Raw genomic sequence first — 24023 nt, 5'->3', positions numbered from 1 at the left:
GTGTGTGTGTGATGGAGATGAAGCACCTGTGGGTTGGGGATCTAAATAATGTGGGCGAAGAAAAGGTTCAAAATGGGGTTTATGAACCGTAAATCTTTATGTCTACTCTGGATTTTAATGACTAAATCGATCTTGTTTTTAATTTTAGAATCGTTGGAGCTCATTTCAACGGCAGCGAACCATTCCAACGTGGCCATTAGGAAAATGGTGAGAAGATGTCATGTTTACCCACGTTTATCGTCATGTTCACTGCCCAATGAATGTAGTGGAAATGCAATTGTAGCTGAACCTAGTTCATGCTCCTTAGGCCCAAATTAATTTATACATTTGTCACAATTGTCATTTTGATATAAAGAACAAAATCAGTTTGAAGCAACATTTATGAAGAACTTAGTTTCCATTTTTGCACGAGCCTCTTGTGGCTACACATCACATTCATGGTGATCACCACCATCAACCCTGCCCTGTACAAAAGGACACAGTGCTGGAGTAACTCAGCGGGTCAGGCAGCATCTGTAGAGAACATGGATAGGTGAAGTTTCACAGAGTGCTGGAGTAACTCAGCGGGTCAGGCAGCATCTGTGGAGAACATGGATAGGTGATGTTTCTGGTCGTGACCCTTCTTCAGACAGTGACCATCCCACATCTGCCCTGTACAGCCAGCATCCTATCTGTCTCATAGCTATTTGTAGCCGGATCCTGGACCAGGGAACCATTGCTACATCCTGCCGATTGCACACCATTGTGGGCACGGGTCAGTGTGGCCACGGGTCAGTGTGGGCATGGGTCAGTGGGCACGGGTCAGTGGGTACGGGTCAGTGTGGCCATGGGTCAGTGTGGGCACGGGTCAGTATGGCCACGGGTCAGTGTGGGCACGGGTCAGTGTGGGCACGGGTCAGTGGGCACGGGTCAGTGGGTACGGGTCAGTGTGGCCATGGGTCAGTGTGGGCACGGGTCAGTATGGGCACGGGTCAGTATGGCCACGGGTCAGTGTGGGCACGGGTCAGTGTGGGCACGGGTCAGTGTGGGCACGGGTCAGTGTGGGCATGGGTTTATTGGCACGGGTCAGTGTGGGCACGGGTCAGTGGGCACGGGTTTATTGGCACGGGTCAGTGTGGGCACGGGTCAGTGTGGGCACGGATTTATTGGCACGGGTCAGTGTGGGCACGGGTCAGTGTGGGCACGGGTTTATTGGCACGGGTCAGTGTGGGCACGGGTCAGTGTGGGCACGGGTCAGTGTGGGCACGTGTCAGTGGGCACGGGTCAGTGTGGGCACGGGTCAGTGTGGGCACGGGTCAGTGTGGGCACGGGTCAGTGTGGGCACGGGTCAGTGTGGGCACGGGTCAGTGTGGGCACGGGTCAGTGTGGGCACGGGTCATTATTGGCACGGGCACGGGTCAGTATGGCCATGGGTCAGTGTGAACACGGGTCAGTGTGGGCACGGGTCAGTGTGGCCACGGGTCAGTGTGGGCACGGATCAGTGTGGGCACGGGTCAGTGTGGGCACGGGTCAGTGTGGGCACGGATCAGTGTGGGCACGGGTCCATCAGCATGGTAGCAAGATCACTGTCACTCGTTGCACTGTTAAATCGGGAGCAACGTGAAGATAAAGGGTTGTAAATGATTCATGTTCAGGAGTGAACAGCTGTGTTTAATCATTCTGCCCCTTGCTCATCCAACATTCTGGGTCATTTTGGTGACGAGCCAATGATCTGAGGAGTTTTTTAGTTTTAGTTTTCTTATTCAGAGTAACCTGGAATGTCTGAGATTGTGGACGATCGTTTCTGTAAAACATCAACACAAAGAAATCAAACAAATGACCTGGATTCACATGAACTAAAATAACTCATTCTCATCGAGCCCACAGCTGACAATGGCCCCTTTCCTTTATCATCCTTACTTTTTTTACATATCATTAATTCATTTGTTCCATATCTCTGCCTATATATATCTCACATTTCCCTTCCCCTGATTCTCAGTCTGAAGAAACGTCACCCATTACTTCTCTCCAGATATGCTGCCTGACCCGCTGAGTTACTCCAGCATTTTGTGTCTATCTTTGAACTAAAATAAAGTTCTATATGAGGAGACTGTAAACTTTTTTACACTGCACTTGAAGGCTCATTTTGTGCCTTTATAAATAGTGACAATGAACAATAGATGGAAGCTTTGATAGATAAACATTTGTTTTCCTTGATTCCTGCAGGACTCAGCTTATCACTGACCTTTATATATATTTGCAATTTACTCACCATTTCTGTAATTAATTCAGGGTTAGAAACGGTGATGATCATGAAATCATTTCTATAATTCCCCAAAATTAATCCCCTTTGGGGTGTAGGAGGAGAAAAGGTAAGGCCATGGACAGCCTGTTCAGGACACGGTGGCGCAGCGGTAGAGTTGCTGCCTCACAGCGCCAGAGACCCGGGTTCCATCCTGACCAAGGGTGCTGTCTGTACGGAGTTTGTACGTTCGCCCCGTGACCGTGTGGGTTTTCTCCGGGAGCTCTGGTTTCCACCCACACTCCAAAGCCGACCAGGTTTGTAGTTTAATTGGCTTGGTATAAATGTAAATAGTCCCTAGTATGTGTAGCATAGTGCTAGTGTACGGGGTGATCGCTGGTCAGTGTGGACTCGGTGGGCTGAAGGGCCTGTTCCCGCGCTGTGTCTAAATATATGAAGTGTATTTGTTTCCAAGAGTGGCTGGCATTGTGGGGATCTGCGTGGGAGCTGCAGATTCGGCCACAGGTGCATGGGTAGAGATTGAGGAGAAGTTGAGTCACATTATTGCATTTCAATAAGCAAGTTCGGTATTCCGACTGCGCATGCCCAGGTCAAAGGTCACTCTGCATAAACAGCCCTGGAGAGCAGTGGAGTAGTGGACCTTCATTTCTTCTGTTTGTTCCTGCTTTGATTCTTCGAGGAAAGAAAACATTGCTTTCAAATTATGAAATAGTTGTATATATTGTTCCTTTGTTAAAAGCGAACGTTATTTTGGTGTTTTTATTGCTTTCTGCTTTGGTGAGTGAGCGAGATCGTGGTCGGTGTCGGGCCCGGGTCTGTTGAGTTGTTACTGGACCGTCCCCGTCCCCTCCCGGGTGTCCAGCCCCTGTCCGGAGACGGCCGGAGGAGTCTGGCCGGGCTGGCAACCGGCGCGGGGATGAGGCTGAGTTGCTGCAGCACTTTGTGTGTATGGCTGGTGCTCGGCTTTCGCTGGGGGAGGGGGTTGGCTGCTTGCGGTCCCCGGCCCGTTGGGTAACGGGGTTGGGCTGGAGCTGGCGCTTGTTCTCCGCGCTGGCTGTGGGCCTGGGGCCGCTGGTGTCGACGGTCCGGGCTGTCGGTTGGCCCAGCGGGAGCTGAGCTGGAGTTGGCTGAAGAATTACATTGCTTTGAAATTAGCAGAATAGTGAAAGGTCGTGAAATAGTGAAATAGTGAGCACGATCTCGCTCACTCACCAAAGCAAAAAGCAACAAAAACGACAAAATAATGTTCACTTTTAACAAAGGAACAATATATACAACTAATTCATAGTTTGAAAGCAATATTTTCTTTCCTCGAAGAATCAAAGCTGGAACAAACAGAAGAAATGAAGGTCCACTGCTCTCTAGGGCTGTTTATGCAGAGTGACCTTTGACCTGGGCATGCGCAGTTGGAATACCGAACTCACTTGTTATTGCAGTTCCTGGTCCACATGCAGTAAATGTTAGTCAGTGTGGACTGCAACCATGAAGGTGGCCAGCAGGTGGTGATGTTGCAGCATTCTCTGTGCTGTCACGATGCATCTTTGGCCAGTGTGATGGGTCAGGGTCGTGGAGGTGAGGTGAAGTGAGGGGTTGATGCTGCAACAGCCATGATACGGGGACACTACACTGCCGTGTGGAGTGGAGTAGCCCAGTGAAGGGAGCATCAGTTGGGTGTGCTGCAAAATACACAGAGTGCTGGAGTAACTCAGCGGGTCAGGCAGCATCTGTGGAGAATGTGGATACATTCTGGACCCTTGTCCAGACCGGTGTGAATTAATTGCATGCCCTGGTTTGGCCTGGGTGGAGTTGAGCCTCAGTAGTTGGGACTGAAGTCATGCAAGCACATGGAATGCAGTCCATCACCAGCTGACAGGCTGTATAAATGGTGGAAAGGTCAATAACATCCTTGTTCTCGACACTGAGCCAGGGACGGAGGCTTGTGGCTGGAGAATCTAAGGTCAGTTAAGGTTCTGCTCACCAATCATTGGGACGGTTTGTCAAGATATTAAACTGTCTTTATTCTGCAGGAAAAGATGAACAAGTTACTAGAAGTTTATGAAAGGCTTGGTGGTGAAGCAGATATTGTCAACCCAGCTAACGAGCTTATTAAAGAGGGCCACATCCAGAAGCTCTCAGCCAAGAATGGTTCAGCTCAAGATCGATACTTGTTTCTGGTAAGCTACCAAAATCATTACCAGGTTTGTAACAAGTATCAGTATTTGTTTTCCCCTCACGTTTCAGCAGCTAAATTCCAACCCTTTGTCGAGAGTCAACATCAGTGAACCACAGCTCTGTTAGACAATAGGTGCAGGAGTAGGCCATTCGGCCCTTCGAGCCAGCACCGCCATTCAATGTGATCAATGTTACTCTACACACAGGAGATGTGACAAAGGTGTGGGTCTTGTCCGAGGCCCAGTGGTTTTGTGACAATCTCAGCAGTCTCTCCCTGACACTGGGCACAGACAGTTGTCAAACAGAGCTTGTTATGTTGGCTTTATTTTCCATTTTCCACTTTGACAACATAGTTTGTTATTCTTCCTCCCTTGCTGTTAATTTGTTAGCAGCAAATACACCATTGCATTTGAAGGAAGCAGAAAGAAATGTCTTTATCTGAGTCCCTCGTCATCTGTTCAATCTTCACCACATACATTGTGGTGATTGAAGCAGGACAGTGGCCAGGGCTTTACTGACAGACCACAAGCTCAGTGACTGCGACAAATAGTTTCCATCACCAGCTAAACTCATTCAAGTGCCAATTAACTTCCTAGAAAATGTTTGACTCTGTTTGAGACAACTAACCCAAAGTGTATTTCTTAAAAATGTGCAATTGCATGTCATACAAGTATAAAACCAGAGTGTGCAGTTCAAAATAATTTTATGTTATTTAATTTTGTAACAGTTTGGTTATGGCTTTTGCACTGACATTTATAAGGAAATAGTTGAATATTGAGACTATTTCAGTGATTTATTGAACTGTTATTATCCCCCATCAATTACAATCTTGAATAGAAATGAGACCTTGTTTTGAATCATTGTTCAATACTAGTTGTGCAGTAACCTGTGTGCTGTTAGCTGCAGATCTACAGAAGTTGTGCATTATTACTGGATTACAACAGACGGGCGCACGTTAAAATGAAGTGTTTTTATTTTCAGTTCAACAACATGATCCTGTACTGTGTGCCAAAGCTCCGACTCATGGGACAGAAGTTCAGTGTCAGGGAAAGGATTGACATCGCTGGAATGCAGGTTTGTCATAGAGTGATACAGTGTGGAAACTTGCCCTTCAGCCCAACTCCCCCACACCGGCCAACATGTCCCATCTACACTAGTTACAGAGTGATACAGTGTGGAAACAGGCCTTTCGGCCCAACATGTCCCATCTACACTAGTCACAGAGTGATACAGTGTGGAAACAGGCCCTTCGGCCCAACTTGCCCACACCGGCCGACATGCCCCATCTACACTGCCCGCGTTTAGCCCAGAAAATTTGTGATTTTCTTACAAAATATTTTGCAGAGTAAAATGGATGCTTGGAATAATTTAATCTCTTCTTCAGGTCCAAGAAAAAGTGAAATCGACTGTGACTCACACATTTACGATCGTAGGAAAGCAGCGATCCTTAGAACTCCAGGCCAGGTGAATACAATCCTTTAAATCATCGCCCTTATTCTGATGAAACTTTCTGTTCCGTTTGTACAATAAATGTGGATTGGAAATTTATGAAAGGAAGTTTTTTTAAAGCTTTGTCGAAAGTAAGAATTTAAACAAAATAGTCACAACTATCAAGATAATTAATTCCCTAAAATGTGAATTTTTCAGGACTGAGGAGGAGAGGAAAGATTGGTTTCAGGTAGGGAATGTTCACCGAAAGATGATGTTACTGTTTCGTATTCCATCAATTCTGAAGTGGTTGTTAACTTCCATAAACACAGTCTTTTATTTAATTAGGTTATCCACGGGACCATCGAAAAGCACAAGCAAAACAGTGAGACTTTCAACAAGGCTTTCAATAGTTCCTTTTCAAGGGATGAAGAAAGTGCTCCAGATTCCCCAGTAAGTTGAACATCAATGCCCAATCTGCAGCCAATCAATGAAGCAGGGAAACAAACAGTAGCCATGGTGATTGTGAGCTCATTGTGAGATCAACGTTACCTGTAATGGAGCATGTAATGTCCACTGCATCTAGCGCTGTAAATAGTGGACAGATAATCCGTTTAGTTCAACGATACAGCATGGAAACTTGGTCTTCGGCCCACCAAGTCAATGCCGACCCATAATGGGACGACAGATGGCACAATGGGCTAAGTGTTCGGCCGGCAACTGGAAGGTAGCCGGTTCGAATCCCGCTTGGAGTGCATACTGTCGTTGTGTCCTTGGGCAAGACACTTCACCCACCTTTGCCTGTGTGTGAATGTGTGTGAGTGATTGGTGGTGGTCGGAGGGGCCGTAGGCGCAGATTGGCAGCCACGCTTCCGTCAGTCTGCCCCAGGGCAGCTGTGGCTACAGAAGTAGCTTACCACCACCGAGTGTGACTGAGGAGTGAATGAATAATGCAATGTAAAGCGCCTTGAGTATTAGAAAGGCGCTATATAAATCCCATCCATCATTATTATTATTATTCACACTCCTCCGCTCCCTACACACAAGAGGCCAATTAACCTACAAATCCGCACATCATTGGGATGTGATTGTGAAACCCACATGGTCACAGGGAGAACGTGCAAACTCCACACAGACAGCACCGGAGGTCAGGATTGAACTCTAGTCTCCGGCGCAGTGAGGCTGTGCCATTGTGTGTGAAGTTTTCAATTACGAGTTGTGTACAAAAATCTAAATGTGAATTGATTCCACAAGTAGTAGCTCAACTCAAGAAACAAAAGTCTGTAGCCTCCTTGTGCTCTGTTTTTTATTTAATTCACATGTTTAATCAATAATGTTTTATTAATGTTTAATGTTTTGTGTGTTATTCCTACCTGTCACTGTATGTCACTTGTGGGCGGAGCACCAAGGCAAATTCCTTGTATGTGAATACTTGGCCAATAAACTTATTCATTCTTTCATTGATAAGAGGTGACTATGGATGCAAGAATGTCTACTCCATCATTCAATATTTTGTTGTTTCTGTCACCTTTGGGTTTCTGCTTTCTCCCCTCACCCAGAGTACGTGCTCAAGGCAGACGCAGTCTGTCCCTTGTGAAATGGAGGCAGGGTGCTGCAACCTAAATGTAGAACGTGCCTTTCTCAGTAGAAGGTAGAACACATACAGTACAGCACAGGGACAGGCCCTTCGGCCCATGTGTCTGCCAACCATGATGCCAAGACCATCACAACCTCAAGAGTTGGATAAAGAAAAGCCTGAAAGAGTTCAAAGTTCTGCAGAACAAGTTCCAGATGATCATTGCCCCATTAACTCCAGGGCTCCAGGCTGGTGTCCCGTCAGTCCAGGCAGGGCTGTAGGTTAACCCGGCGAGACAGGCAGAGTTGAGCTGCATTTAGCGCTGCTTCTCCGCGCTGGCTGTGGGCCTGGGCCGTCGATCCCGTACAAGTCACAGACGATCATCGACCCATTAACCCCCCCCAACCTCCCCATCCTCCTAGCCCCCACCGTCCTTTGAAGCTCAGATTCTACATTTTATTATTCCCTTCTTGCAAAGTTTCATTGTTGAAAATGATTTTAAAATTCAATTAGTTGAACAAATCTCAAATGACTGAAGGGTTGACAGTTTGGTAGCATTGTGGATGTTGACACAAATGTTTGTTCTCCCAGGTTCCAGGCGCAGCCTGTGGTGAGTCCAATGTAGGAGACTTCTCCAGCCCTTCGTTGGTGAGTAGATGTTAGAGATATTTAGACCACATTCCATAGAGATCTCTCAGAAACACACGAGGGACTATTTTATCCAGTTTTTGTGAATCCTTTATTGTAATTATAAGATATAAGAAGCAACAGAAACTCTCATGAAGTCTGCTGTTTGTGTAGAGCATGTTGGAGAATGCTGCCGCACTAGAGACATCTAAATGTCTTAATTCTCTCCTCTTCTGCTTCCTCCTTGTTTCCTGGATCTGTACGGTATTTGTTTAGAGGGTGGTTGTGCTCGGAGCTACACCCAGCCGTGTAGGGTGATGTTGGTTTACACCGGAGATAGACACTAAATACCAGAGTAACTCAGCGGGCCAGGCAGCTTCTCTGGAGAGAAGGAATGGGTGACGATTCGGGTCATCGGCCCATAATTGACTGGAAGCAGTGAGCAAGAGGAAGTGGGAGTATTCAGAGTAAGGGGTAGGTGAGGGTTGGTGGGGAAGGAACGGATGGGATTCTCCATCTGATGTTTGGCTCGTGTCTGAACAATAGATTCCTCCTCTTCATGTTTACACGTGTGGGAAGGAACTGCAGATGCTGGTTCATACTGAAGATAGACACAAAGCGCTGGAGTAACTCAGCGGGTCAGGCAGCTTCTCTGGAGAGAAGGAATGGGTGATATTTCGGGTCGAGACCTTTCTTCAGACTGATTCAGACGGAATCTGAAGGGTTCCAACACGAAATGTCACCGATTCCTTTTCTCCAGAGACGCTGCCTGACTGGCTGAATTACTCCAGCATTTTGTGCTCATGTTTACATGGGGTTTCAAGCTTGACAGAAGCAGCAAGATAAAACTGGAGTGTATGCGCCACACAAAGTTGTCTATAGTTTGTAGAATTAGCATTCGCATTAGCATTGCTCAGGTGAGCAAGCTTGTGTTTAGCCTGAAGATAAGTTCGTTTCCAGATCAGATCTTCCTGTAAAAGCAGTTGTCAGCCCATTTCTTGTCATCACGACTGCTGCAAATATATCTCCTCAGCCGTTTAAATGGCACGCTCGATTATTCACCAAGAAGTTAAAGATAGATATTCTTTTGGCAAAGTACAGAGAAGGTTCACCAGACTGATTCCTGGGATGGCAGGACTTTCATATGAAGAAAGACTGGATAGACTCGGCTTGTACACGCTAGAATTTAGAAGATTGAGGGGGGATCTTATAGAAATTTACAAAATTCTTAAGGGGTTGGACAGGCTAGATGCAGGAAGATTATTCCCAATGCTGGGGAAGTCCAGAACTAGGGGTCATAGTTTAAGGATAAGGGGGAAGTCTTTTAGGACCGAGATGAGAAAAACATTTTTCACACAGAGAGTGGTGAATCTGTGGAATTCTCTGCCACAGAAGGTAGTTGAGGCCAGTTCATTGGCTATATTTAAGAGGGAGTTAGATGTGGCCCTTGTGGCTAAAGGGATCAGGAGGTATGGAGAGAAGGCAAGGATGGGATACTGAGTTGGATGATCAGCCATGATCATATCGAATGGCGGTGCTGGCTCCAAGGGCCGAATGGCCTACTCCTGCACCTATTTCCTATGTTTCTACGTTTCTATGTAAACATTTTGTTCTATTGTTAGTTGTTTAATGAACAAGAAATTATATTCATGCAGAAGATAGACACAGAGTGCTGGAGAAACTCAGAGGGTCAGGAGGCATCTCTGGAGAAAAAGTATAGGTGACATTTCAGGTCGAGACCCTAAACGTCACCTATCGATGTTCTCCACAGATGCTGCCTGACCCGCTGAGTTACTCCAGCACTCTGTGTCTATCTTCGGTGTAGTCCAGTATCTGCAGTTCCTTCCTACACATATGATTGCTTTAACAATGAGAACTGTCAGATGATTTGATGACGACACAATATTCCTGTTTGGAAGGTGGTTCTGGAGCAATGGGCCGGTTCCCTCTGTGAACCGGTGGTTAGAGCAGGGTTGGTGATCACTACAGAGAGAGCTGTACACTGCACCCGAGTTCAACGCTGTTCATTCAACTTCCTTACCTTGTTAAACTTCTGTTTGTTAAGTGTATGGACAGCAAGAAACATTGAATGCAATAATCATTGTTTCCCAAGTCGCGCTAGCTTCTCGCTTTCACCCAACAAACAGCTAACAATGGCCTGTTTCCTTTATCATCGGTACATATTTGCATATCTTTCATTCATTGATCTTTATCTCTCCTCATCATCGTCTATCTCTCGGTTCCCTTATCACTAACCAGTCTGAAGAAGGGTCTCCACCCGAAACGTCACCCATCCCTTCTCTCCAGAGATGCTGCCTGTCCCGCTGAGTTACTCCAGCATTTTGTGTCTTTCTTCGCTTTAAACCAGCATCTGCAGTTCATTCCTACACAGTCATTATTATTTGTAGTTTATATCATGTTAGTGAAGGAAGTTCCCAGAGAGGACATTTTTCTGCTGGTGGTGAGATATCTGCAGATGGACGAGTGTGTACTTTGTAGCGTGTAACATGTAGCGTGTAACGTGTAACATGTACCGTGTAACATGTAACGTGGACCGTGTAGCAGGTAACGTGGACCGTGTAACGTGTAACATGGACCGTGTACCGTGTAACGTGGACCGTGTAGTGTATAACGTGTAATGTGGACCGTGTAGCGTGTAACGTGTAACGTGTAGCGGGTAACGTGGACCGTGTAATGTGTACCGTGTACCCTGTAACGTGCAGCGTGTAACGTGTAGCATGTAACTGGACCGTGTAACATGTAACGTGGACCGTGTAGTGTATAACGTGTAATGTGGACCGTGTAGCGTGTAGCATGTAACGTGGACCGTGGACTAGACACGGACAATATGATCAGGGATGTCGTTGTTCACATGCAGCCTGACAGATATTGTTACCGGGACACATTCACCAATTCAGCCTCTCTCCCTCTGGGGGTCAGCAGATGTTGTTGTGATGCAGGTTACTGGCTGTGAAGGAGTTACAAGTTTCACTAACTGCTTTAATATCAGTTGCTGCAACATTAAAGTTGTGAAAACCTGTGCGTGGGTTGAGGGCAGTTGCCATTTGAAGTGGCGTCTTTAGTTATGAATCATGAGTTTCATAGTATCACCAGGGATTTTATTTTTTGGGGTTGTGGAGGGTGATCTCACCGAGTTTGCTCCATCCCACACTTCACTGCCCAGTTTGTGGCTTCCTGATGAGTCGGGGAGTGATACAAGGGGAGGTTTGCAGTAAAGAGAATTCAAAAGAACAAACAGAAAGACAGTCGTGGCTGAAACCCACGCTGGGGGTTAACTTGATGACCGTTTCATTTGTAGAAGGTGAGAGGAATCAAAAGGGAAGTTGTTAAGGGTGAGGATACCTTCCAGTTGAGTTTATTGTCACATGCACCGAGGTACAGTGACAATCTTTTGTTACATGCTACACACCAGTCAGCGGAAATACAATACATGATTACAATTTACAGTGTATAGATTCACGATAAGGTTTAGTGCAAGGTAAAACCTGCAAGTCTGATCATGGATAGTCCGAGGGTCACCACTGAGGTAGATAGTAGTTCAGGACTGCTCTCGGGTTGTGGTAGGATGGTTCAGCTGCCTGATAACAGCTGGGAAGAAACTGTCCTTGAAGGTAGAGCTGTGCGTTTCCGTGTTGGTTGAGGGGAACTAGGTCAGTCTCTGCCGTAGGGAAAACAAACACTAACTTGGAACTTAAGTTTCAAGGCTTCATCTTTTCTCTGGAAAACGAGCACATAATCACAGTGATCTCTGTGTTTAAATCCATTCCAAGCCAAAATATGACTTTAGGATTTCAAAATAAATAGACTGAGGTTTGCCAAACACAACGATCTGTCGTACGCCCAAAGACAAAATCACCCTTTGTGTCCAAAAAACAGAGTGCTGGAGTAACTCAGCGGGTCAGGCAGCATCTGTGGAGAACATGGATAGGTGACTTTACAGGTCAGACACGTCTGCAGACTGAACAGGCGAGTCTAAAGAAGGGTTTCGAACCGAAACGTCACCTATCCATGTTCTCCACAGATGCTGCCTGACCCGCTGAGTTACTCCAGCACTACTTTGTGAAACCAGCATCTGCAGTTCCATGTCTACACCTCACCCTCTTTCACTGACGTCTCTACAGAGATGATGCTGCCACTGTGGATATCCTGCAGGCATATTGCTACAAACCTCTAGCAGTAGGGATGTTCCTGAGCTGATGTTCTGCCTTTTATGACGCAGCAAAGTGCACCAACCTCTACCAGCAAGGAGGGGGTGCACGATTGTGTTCACACTCACACTTGTCTGCAGTGTTGTGGTCCCAAGATGAGGCATCCATGGCAGACACCCCTGGCAACTTCCACGATGCCCTTTGTCCAATGAAGATGAGCCCTTGGTGCAGTTCCCTTGCTCTCTCATGTCATGTTTGTGGGATGTCCCGTGCCAGTGGTGCCCAGGCAGTGAGCAATTCACCTTGTTCCTAGGATGAGTGGAGCTGAGAAACAGCCTGCTGGTGCTGTCTTCAATTAACACCCATGATTTCCGGGAGTTACTTATTTATTTTTAAAAGAACATAGACACAAAATACTGGAGTAACTCAGCGGGACAGGCAGCATCTCTGGAGGGAAGAAATGGGTGACGTTTCGGGTCGAGACCCTTCTTCAGACTGAGAGTCAGGGGAGAGGGAGACACAGATAAGGAAGTGTAAGGTGTGAGAACAAAGTGTTTCGCTGAGTTACTCCAACATCTTCAATATAAATCAGCATCTGCAGTTCCTTCCTACATATTTGTTAAAAGAGCCTTTTGAGAGGCAAGTATAAGGACCAAAGCGTTATCAGACACTGTAGATCTTGTGGCCTTATTCAATAGGTGGGTTTCTGGTTACAGTCACAGAGTTGTACAGCACAGAAACAGGCTGTTCGGCCCACCGCACCCATGCTATCCATCAAGTCCATCTAAACTAATCCCACTGCCTGCATTAATTTCCTCTCTCCACACCTTGTTCATTCAAGCACCTGTCCATATGCTTCTTCAATGTTGTTAGTGTTCCTGGCTCCCCCACCTCCTCTGGCAGCTCATTCTATAGTGCCCTTCATACTGTTCATAGCTCCATAAATACCCATCATTTATTTATTTATTTGCCTCTGTACTCCACAATTTGTGATTTGTAATAGAAAAAAATCACATGTGGTTAAAGTGCACATTGTCAGATTTTAATAAAGGCCATTTTTATACATTTTGGTTTCACCATGTAGAAATTGATGAGTCTTTGTCCCAAACATTATGGAGGGCACTGTAAATACCAGTGACTGGAAAGTCTTGCCCCTCTGATCCCACTGCCCCCCCGCACCTTGACCCTGTGCCGTCAATGGCTCACAAATTCTGCTACTTTTCCCATCCTCGTGGCTGCGGACATTTAGATTCTGTCTCCGTCACAACACGCGGTACAATGCCGTGTTTGTTGTTTCATACGTGTTAGCAACACAATTAGGCCATCAAGTACATTCCGCCATTCAATCATGGATGTTCTATCTCTCCCTCCTAACCCCATTCTCCTGCCTTCTCCCCATAACCCCGACACCTTTTTGTCTTTCACAAAGTGTAAGTTACCGTGACCATCTGTGACCAGGTGAGGCGTGTGTGAGGCGTGTGTGAGGCGTGTGTGAGGCGCGTATGACTGCTGTGAGAGAGGGTGGGGGTGGGAGAGGGTGGGGAGAGTCGGGGTGGGGAGGGAGTGAGGGGCAGAGTCGAGGTGGGGAGGGGAGGGGGGGGTGGGGAGGGAGCGAGGGACAGAGAGAGGGAGTGAGGGGGCGGGGCGGTGAGAAGCAGTGTGAAGGCAGGGACTGGGGGTGACAGCCCCCAGATCCTCCTGAACCTCGTCTCAGTAAGATCGCTCATTTTCCAAAGTTCCCAGATTCACGGAAGATCCCTTTCGATTGGAAATGGCAAAAGTGATTCCTTTCTATAAAAAGGATGGATGACAGAAAGCAGAAAATGACAGGGTTCGGGTTAGTTTGGCCCAACGTCTGTAGTTGGGAAAATGTGTAAGTTGTTCTGAGTAAGTTGCGTTAAGGAGGGCACTTGGAAAAGCCCCAGGACGTCAGGAACAGTCAGTGAAAGGGAAATTATATTTTGGAGTTTCTTTGGCAAACTGTGTAGGTGTGGTGACAAATGTACCATTAGATTTCCAGACGTTGGTGGATAAGGTGTTGCATTATGTCATTGTGGAAAATGACATTTGGTGGCATTTTAGGTCATGTATCAGCACAGATTCGCTGGCTGGCAGGAAGGAGTGGACATAAGTGGGTCATCTTCTGATTGACTAGATGTGACTACAACACCTCTGGGATTGGTGTTGCTCAGCCTTTTGCAACATTGATATAATAACTAATTTGTAATACACCACTATAGGTGTGATTGGTAAATCTCCTGGTGACCCGAAGGTCGGCTGGTGAGGAAACTGAAAAAGGCCAAAAATGGAGGCGTGAAAGATCTGGTGCATGAAGTGTGGAAATGATTGACAGGTGGCCAGTTGTGGAGGGAGGATGAGAAAGCTAACACTGTTATTGTGTCAGGGCCAAGGACATGAAGGTGGGAGATTGTGCCTCGAGTCCACAAGGTATTGGTGACATTTAGTCTGGAGTGTAGTATGCAGACCTGGCTTCCTTGAGAGAAAGTCACACAGCACAGAAACTGGCCCTTCAGCCCATCAAGTCCATGCCCACGATGACACCCATCCACATGATGCATTTGGTCCATATCCCTCCAAACCCCTCCCATCCATGTACCCGAGGTATCGTGTACCTTGTGTAAGGGAGAATGTTACTGTTCAGGCAGTGGCTTGGAGAAGGAATACAAGACTCATGAGGTGTCGTAGGGAAGGTTCCACAGGCTGGGCTACAAATGGGAGAGACGGGGAGGAATATTGGCAGGGCGGATGTGAGACGATGATTTATCTTGTCAAAGGATCTAGAACGAGAGGATACTGTTTTAAAGAATAAAGGTCACTGTTTTAATACAAATGAAACAAAATTATGTTAATTTGAGAGTTTACAACTCTGACCCACAATGAAAGATGCAGAGGTAGATATTCTGCCCTTCACTGATCTTCACGTGATCTACTCTCTCCTGCTTCACAAACAGTTCACAATGCTGAACAACGTCAAAGTTTACAATTTATCTTCAACTGTAATTAGATTGTTAAAATTGCACAATGAATTCAGCATTTTTATGCAGCTGTGCATTGCTCAAATTCAATCAACTCAAAACATTAAACACGCTGCAAACATGCATTAAACATGCTGCAAACATGCATTAAACACGCTGCAAACATGCATTAAACACGCTGCAAACGTGCATTAAACACGCTGCAAACATGCATTAAACATGCATTAACATGCTGCAAACATGCATTAAACACGCTATTGACAAACACGATCTATAAATACATGCAAGTGTGTGCAGTCGTGCTTCCTGTTATGTTCTGTCTGTTCTCTTGTCTGATGTTTCAATGCTGCTGCCGTTCATTTGATTCTTTGTCTGTTCGGTTTCCAACCAGCAGCCTATTTATCACAGAAGAATGTTTGTGTGTCCCTGTGTGTGTGTGTGTCCCTGTGTGTGTCTGTGTGTGTGTGTCCCTGTGTGTGTCTATGTGTGTGTGTCTATGTGTGTGTGTCCCTGTGTGTGTGTCCCTGTGTGTGTGTCCCTGTGTGTGTGTCCCTGTGTGTGTGTGTCTGTGTCTCTGTGTGTGTGTCCCTGTGTGCGTGCGTCCCTGTGTGTGTCCCTATGTGTGCATCTGTGTGTGTCCCTGTGTGTGTGTGTCTGTGTCCCTGTGTGTGTGTGTGTCCTGTGTGTGTGTGTGTGTCCTCCTGTGTGTGTGTCTGTGTGTGTCCCTGTGTGTGTGTGTGTCCCCCTGTGTGTGTGTCTGTGTGTGTGTCCCCCTGTGTGTGTCCTGTGTGTGTGTGTCTGTGTGTGTCCTGTGTGTGTGTCTGTGTGTCCCTATGTGTGCATCTGTGTGTGTCCCCCTGTGTGTGTGTCTGTGTGTGTGTCCTCCTGTGTGTGTATCTGTGTGTGTGTGTGTGTCCCTGTGTATGTGTCCCTTTGTGTGTGTCCGTGTGTGTGTGTCCCTGTGTGTGTGTCTGTGTGTGTGTGTGTGTCCCTGTGTGTGTGTCCGTGTGTGTGTCCCCCTGTGTGTGTGTCTGTGTGTGTGTCTGTGTGTGTGTCTCTGTTGAACACTGAAGGGGGGGTGTGTGTCCAGAGAGGGTGAGGCGGGAACAATCGGGCTAATGGCGGACGGGTCAGTTCCATGTTTTGATGTTAAAAGTTCCAAAGTTGGTGAAGGTGGAGCCGAGTTTTCTGTGATATTTCATCGTCTCTTTGACCAATGGCACACAGCCATGATACCGCATTGCTGCAGTCACTCTGAGCTCAGTGCTGGAAGGAAATAACAAACGACACCAGCACTCACCACAAAAACTCCTTATGTATCTCTGACTGTAACAGCAGCTGTATTTCAGCTTTAGATTTCATATACCAGGCCAATGCAATCTCCAACTCAATGTGTTTGTTACTGATTCAGTATTTGTGTGTAAACATTCTCGACTCTGCAGATCCCTGGGCAAGAATGATTAGAGGTGTCGGGAACTGATTGATTGTCAATCAAACTCAAACATTTGGTCATTTATTGCATTAGTAACATCGTTCATTGTGGTTCATGCCACAAGTTTCAAATGTTATAAATCAACTTAAAATGCATTGAAATTGAAGAGAAGTATTTGAAGCGAAGAGGAACCACAGTGTTTAGGTGTGGCTGTTTGGCAGATCTCATCTGAGAACGATCATCAGATCAGCTCAGCTACATGGTCGCTCTCTCCCACACCTACGGCTGAAGGATAAGACACCAGGAGTCCTCGCTATCTACACAATCTTCATTCAAGCCTCACACCATTCCTGATGTCAAGTCCAAGGTCTGTGACCCTTGTGATTACAAGATGGCTTCAAGTTCAGTTAGCTCCTGATCTGTGACCTTTGTCTGTGAGGGGCCACAGTGCATCATCACACCAGATCACATGGTGTAGTGATGATGGGAACATCGCAATGATCTTCACAGGAGTTTCATGCTGACATTTAAAGGAAGAATTATGTTTGATCCAGGTGAAACATTGAATGATTGGCCTTAAACGCGGTGGAGACTAGGAAACCTTTCCAAAGCCAACTCCAAACTGTGAAGGGCTGAGAACAAAGGGGACCTGGACAGGAATGTGACGGATATTGGGCTGGAGATGGCCACAGGAATGGGAGGGTGAGGCCACTGAGGGCCTTGAACATAAAGATGAGGATTTCACATTGGACTCGGCATCGGTGATGAGAACAGTGTGAGTTGAGGGTGAGAGCAGGTTCCTGGAGACTGGAGGTGGGGAGGATGGGGTCCATTGAATGTGGAATAAAACATGGGTGCAATTGCCAGTGTCTGGCATAGACATGGTGGGCCGAAGGGCCTCTTCTTGTCCTTTACTGTTCTATGTTCTATTGGAGAGGAACGGCAGATGAAGCAGCTACTTGGTCCAGGTAGTCCAACTTAGCAGCTCTCTCCCAAATCCCTGGACATCTTTCTGCCTTGAGCATTTGTCAACTTCCTTTGGAAGAATCTTCTTCTTGCGTATGACGTGCACAGCCTAAAGTTGTAGGACAACTTGTTCTATTTGATCTTATTTGTTTTTGCACGTCGGGTTGATTGCATTCGTCGAAACAGGGCGGACAACGTGAAGGTTGCAATCTCCCACCCCCTTTGGAAGAATGAAATTAAATTTGAATCCACCATCCTTTATGAATGAGCTTTCTAAATCTGGACCAATGGCAATGTCATGGTAGAAAATGAAACATGTTCTTTCACAGTTTGGAAATATGTCTTTTCTTATTCTGCTACTCATCGAATGAGCAGCAAGTGTACTGCAAAAATCAAAGATAGGAGTAACTCAGCGGGACAGACAGGCAGCATCTCTGGAGAGAAGGAATGGGTGACGTTTTGGGTCGAGACCCTTCTTTGACCTGAAACGTCACCTGGGTCTTATGAGGTAAGAACAAAAAACATCCATCAGAAAGCAGGTCATGGTCTCGATGCTTCCAACATGGTTCACCTGAACTACTGCCGTCCAACACAAGAGATGTTCAATGTTTCTAACAGAACAGAAATCTACAACTGGTGAAAAATAGGCTATGTTTTCACGCATCCAGCAAACATTACCCAAAATTGTATCCTTATAATTTAAAACATTTTGAATCTAATTTTTCAAAATTCAACTTTTGATCTCCAAATTAAAGGGATTTTTAAACAATTTAAACACTTTTAAACAGCTTGAATTATTGATATATCTGGAACTAATCAGACGTGTTGATTTAATGAAAAACATCTCCTTGTTTAGTGACCCAGTTGTTTTTGTGAAGGAACAATATTGAAAATGTTTTCTACAATGTCCTATGTTGAGTAGATTGAGTAGGACGGACCTATCTAGAGATGCTGCCTGCCTGTCCCGCTGAGTTACTCCAGCATTTTGTGTTTGTCTTGTGTTGTAGATTGAGTTTATGATGAAGCCCCATGAACAGTGTCATTTTGTGGTGATACCTGGTACATTTCTAACCCACGTGGGCGACAGGAACATTACTAAAGAACAAGAGGCACCCGTAAATATTGCTGTATTTATTGCACCACTCTGGTAGTTGTGTTCATTGGGTATAATTCATCTAAACTTATTGTTCCCCAGATGGATTCGGGTAAAAGAGCTTCAAAAACAAAACGTGATAAGGAAAAGCAGACGTGCAAAAGCTGTAGCGAAACGTTTAATTCAATAACGAAACGCCGCCATCACTGTAAACAATGCAATGCAGTAAGTCCTGAAAACACTCCGTTAATTTGTATTTTAAATCATTGTTCTGGTTCAAGGTCACTGTTAAAACGGACTCATTTGACAGGGATCTATGAAGCCGCATTTTGACATTGTGCTCTTTATTAGATTATCTGTGGTAAATGTTCAGAATTCAAGCCACTGGCAGACAGTCGACACAACCGCGTGTGTAAGGATTGCTTCACGCTGCCAGTCACAGCACAACCGCCGATCCCCGCGCCCGACAATGTGACCGAACAGAAGAGGAAATCAGTGCTGGAGGTCAGTGTTGGGAACCATGGCAACACATCGCCAGATCGCAGGCATGTGGTTAAAGTGCACATTGTCAGATTTTATTAAAGGGTATTTTTAAACATTTTGGTTTCACCATGTAGAAATTACAGCTGTGTTTATATAGTTCCCCCATTTCAGGGCACCATAATGTGTGGGACACATGGCCTCACAGGTGTTTGTAATTGCTCAGGTGTGTTTAATTGCCTCCTTAATGCAGGTAGAAGAGAGCTCTCAGCACCTAGTCTTTCCTCCAGTCTTTCCATCACTTTTGGAAACTTTTATTGCTGTTTATCAACATGAGGACCAAAGTTGTGCCAATGAAAGTCAAAGAAGCCATTATGAAACTGAGAAACAAGGATAAAACTGTTAGAGACATCAGCCAAACCTTAGGCTTACAAAAATCAACTGTTTGGAACATCATTAAGAAGAAAGAGAGCACTGGTGAGCTCGCTAATCGCAAAGGGACTGGCAGGCCAAGGAAGACCTCCACAGCTGATGACAGAAGAATTCTCTCTGTAATAAAGAAAAATCCCCAAACACTTGTCCGACAGATCAGAAACACTCTTCCGTAGTCAGGTGTGGATTTGTCAATGACCACTGTCCGCAGAAGACTTCATGAACAGAAATACAGAGGCTACACTGCAAGATGCAAACCACTGGTTAGGTGAAAAAATAGGATGTCCAGGTTACAGTTTGGCAAGAAACATAGAAACATAGAAAATAGGTGCAGGAGTAGGCCATTCGGCCCTTCGAGCCTGCACCGCCATTCGCTATGATCATGGCTGATCATCCAACTCAGTATCCCATCCCTGCCTTCTCTCCATACCCCCTGATCCCTTTAGCCACAAGGGCCACATCTAACTCCCTCTTAAATATAGCCAATGAACTGGCCTCAACTACCTTCTGTGGCAGAGAATTCCACAGATTCACCACTCTCTGTGTAAAAAATGATTTCCTCATCTCGGTCCTAAAAGACTTCCCTCTTATCCTTAAACTGTGACCCCTAGTTCTCCAACATCGGGAATAATCTTCCTGCATCTAGCCTGTCCAACCCCTTAAGAATTTTGTAAGTTTCTATAAGAAACTTGAGTACTTAAAGGACAACCACAGTTCTGGAAAAAGGTCTTGTGGACAGATGAAATGAAGATTAACATATCAGAGTGATGGCAAGAGCAAAGTATAGCGTAGAGAAGGAACTGCCCAAGATCCAAAGCGTACCACCTCATCTGTGAAACACAGTGGTGGGGGTGTTATGGCCTGGGCATGTATGACTGCTGAAGGTACTGGCTCACTTATCTTCATTGATGAGACAACTGCTGATGGTAGTAGCATTATGAATTCTGAAGTGTATAGACACATCCTATCTGCTCAAGTTCAAACAAATGCCTCAAAACTCATTGACCGGCAGTTCATTCTACAGCAAGACAATTATCCCAAACATATTGATAAAGCAACAAAGGAGTTTTTCAAAGCTAAAAAATTGTGAATTCTTGAGTGGCCAAGTCAATCACCCGATCTGAACCCAATTGAGCATGCCTTTTATATGCTGAAGAGAAAACTGAAGGGACTACACCCCAAAACAAGCATAAGCTAAAGATGGCTGCAATACAGGCCTGGCAGATCATCACCAGAGAAGACGCCCAGTAACTGGTGATGTCCATGAATCGCAGACTTCAAGCAGTCATTCAATGCAAAGGATATGCAACAAAATACTAAACATGACATTATTGTGCCCTGAAATGGGGGAACTATGTAAAACACTGCTGTAATTTCTACATGGTGAAACCAAAATGTATAAAAATGCCCTTTATTAAAATCTGACAGTGTGCACTTTAACCACATGTGATTTTTTCTATTACAAATATTAACTTGTGGAGTACAGAGGCAAATAAATAAATGATGGGTCTTTGTCCCAAACATTATGGAGGGCACTGTAAATTGCTGTGTGGTATAAATAGAAATGTGATTAATGGGCATGTTTGTGTTGGAACCAGAGATTATTATAAAATGCCAGTGAAGAGCAAAACTTATTGAACTAGTTATGTAAGAGTTGGAATAGTTTCACTGCCAGACTATGTTGAGAACAGTGACATTGCATCTACCAGCTTCGCTTTCTCATGACCGATGTATTTGAAAGGGATTTCATCTGAAATTAAACCACGATGATGCTGCAGGCTGAGACTAAAAATAACGTTGTCTACCTTCACCTCCTGAGACTGCTCTGCTGATTAATACTAACAGCTCTGGGCCAAGTGTGACTCTTCCACCCCCCCCCAGCTGATGTAGACACTGCTCCCTGACAAGTGGCAGCATTCCTTCTGCAGCAACAACTGTGGAAGAGTGGACGTTGCGGCCATTCCTTGAAGCAGCGGTGTGGGACTGTACTAGCAGACGGGGAGATTGGGTGTACATTCACTGCAGCTTTATCTCAGCTTCACCACAGTGAGCACAGGATTGAGTCAAGCTCCTTACCTGTCCACCAAGGCATCTCTCACCTGTACAGGGAGCAGGGTGCTGACAGGTGGAGAGAGGCTGGTTCTGTTGCACCTGTGGACCTGATCAGTCTCTGTCCTTGTTCACAGGCAGGGTTCTGAACAGAACATGACGATTACATGTTTGCGTCTCTGCTTTAACTTCCATGTTCAGTCCGTGTTTGGTTTGTGTTTGGTCCATATTGGGTCCGTGTTTGTTCTGTGTTGGGTCCATGTTTGTTCCGTGTTAGGGTCCGTGTTTGGTCCATGTTGGGGTCCATGTTGGGTCCGTGTTTGGTCCGTGTTGAGGTCCGTGTTGGGTGCGTGTTGGGGTCCATGTTGGGTCCGTGTTTGGTCCCGTGTTGGGTCCGTGTTGGGTCCAGTAATTGATGAGGAATCTTTCGATCTTTGCCACAGTCACTGACATGTTGAATCTTGTCCCTGCCGCAGAGACCCACCTCACTGACGAGTGACAACACCGTGTTCTGTAGCAACTTGAGCTTCATGGAGAAGGGGAAACCTTGGCACAAGGTGTGGGTGGCCATTCCCAAGAGCGACCCCATGGTTCTGTACCTACACATTGGCATCCAGGTAAGATCCACTTCCTTACACCTGCCCATCCACAGTACCTGAGCAGCAGAGTGAACCCGATGGGCCGAATGGTCTCCTGCTCCTGTGACCTGTGAACTAATGAACAACCTGGGCTGTGGACTGAAGGCAGAGCTGGCTGGAGCGGCTCGGTGTGGAGACCCCACCTTGTGGGGTGTGGGGTGGGGGAGGGGGTGCAGACACCAGGGTGGGGGGTGGGGTGGGGGCGGGGGTGCAGACACCAGGGTGGGGTGGGGTGGGGGTGGGGTGCAGACACCAGGGTGGGGGACTTGGGGACTTGGAGATCCATTAGTGAATGTCGAGTTTACGTGTGTGAACTCAGTCGTTTAAAGACTTTGAATAAAACACATTTGTCCGCTCAAAGCTGGGAGAGAGAGAGAGAGAGAGAGAGAGAGAGAGAGGGAGGCAGCTGAACAAGAATAAAGGTACCAAGAATTGGACTGGAGGATTACTGAGGATTTCATTGCTTCCTTCAAAATATCTGTTGCATTGAAGCAGAATTCTGCCATTTTCACTGATTATTTTTTCAAAGGAATCACTGTGTTTATGGGTTAAACAAAGCATCTTCACTGCAAAATGGTTCACTATTTCTGATTATACTTAAGAAATCCGATTTTTTTTTAAATTAAACTTTCAGAAAATAATAGTGACTGCATCTCTGTATTCTGTACGGTTTGTTTCTCTATAGTCTGGGGGCTTTGGTTATTCAAACTTACAAATAGGATTCTCAGTCTGGAAGCCGTTGTAAAATGTATAACCGTTGCGTTGCGATGTCTCGTTGTTACTGTAAGCTTCTCCATTCCCGATTTGTCTACTAACACCAGGAACTTCCCTTCCAGGAGGGAAAGCAGTCCCGCACAATCCCACTGCCCGGCTACGAGATTGAGCAGCTCATCCCTGGAGACGTGATGGAGAGGAAGCACACTTTCAAGCTCAGACAATCCCAACAGACATTTTATTTTAGTGCAGATGACGAGGAGCTTCAGAAAAAATGGATTGACGTCATCTCGAAAGTTGCCAAGGGTCAAGTTGAGGAAGATCCAAGTAACTCAGTGGAATGAGAACAGCAGCAGAAGGAACGAAGACTGCATTTGGTATCTTTCTGCCGTGACCTCTTGATGCCATACTTGAATTAAACAATGAGGGCACTTTCATTGAGAAAGATACTTCAAGATTAGATCACTCCCTTACATCAGTATCAGATTTAAATGTTATTTGTGTTTTTGGTCTTTGACAACCATGACAACAATTGTGCTACTGAGAAACCTAAACACATCAGGAAAATGTGTAGTAATTTACAAAGTAATCACTTTATTGAAGCTATTTCAGTCGGGTGGCGTGTGTAAATGTGCGTTAACACCAGTACTGGCAGTGCCCTCCCTCCCCCTCCCCGTGCAAGATGTATAGTGATTCATTAGTTAATGTGAATATCTGTGGCTGGCCACTCATGGTCCATCAACTGTTTGTACTCGATTCTTAAATACACAATGCTCTTTGTCCCTTTTGGCATTTGGTGATGTAATTAATTTTTTCATAGGTAAAAATGCTAAGTGGATTATTTCCCATGTTATGTACTGTTAACAAAATCTAGGAAAGAGCTGTAAAAGTTGCAGATTTGTTTCTCTATCTTCCTGTGCTGGAGGAACATTTAAGCTATGATCTGTTTGTATGTTTCACATATTTATGTCATGTGCTTTTAAATAAACATTCCTGATTTTCACCATTA

The 24023-nt window shown here is 45.7% G+C and overlaps 1 protein-coding gene across 2 annotated transcripts in view; it reads left to right on the top strand.

Annotated features, from left to right (window-relative positions):
* fgd3 (FYVE, RhoGEF and PH domain containing 3) overlaps nucleotides 1-24023 on the top strand; it is a 121161-nt gene extending 97138 nt beyond the window's left edge. For both annotated transcript variants that reach the window (XM_033036533.1, XM_033036534.1), the window contains exons 9-19: nucleotides 149-207; nucleotides 4270-4416; nucleotides 5396-5488; nucleotides 5799-5878; nucleotides 6062-6092; nucleotides 6191-6295; nucleotides 8010-8066; nucleotides 18804-18926; nucleotides 19053-19205; nucleotides 22139-22279; nucleotides 23137-24023. In XM_033036533.1, the coding sequence (XP_032892424.1) occupies nucleotides 149-207; nucleotides 4270-4416; nucleotides 5396-5488; nucleotides 5799-5878; nucleotides 6062-6092; nucleotides 6191-6295; nucleotides 8010-8066; nucleotides 18804-18926; nucleotides 19053-19205; nucleotides 22139-22279; nucleotides 23137-23358 (1211 nt within the window). In that variant the 3' untranslated portion in view covers nucleotides 23359-24023. The remainder of the gene's footprint in view (nucleotides 1-148; nucleotides 208-4269; nucleotides 4417-5395; nucleotides 5489-5798; nucleotides 5879-6061; nucleotides 6093-6190; nucleotides 6296-8009; nucleotides 8067-18803; nucleotides 18927-19052; nucleotides 19206-22138; nucleotides 22280-23136) is intronic.

This window comes from Amblyraja radiata, chromosome 18, assembly GCF_010909765.2.
Source record: "Amblyraja radiata isolate CabotCenter1 chromosome 18, sAmbRad1.1.pri, whole genome shotgun sequence".
NCBI lineage: Eukaryota > Metazoa > Chordata > Chondrichthyes > Rajiformes > Rajidae > Amblyraja > Amblyraja radiata.
This window is presented reverse-complemented; position numbering and strand designations above follow the sequence as displayed.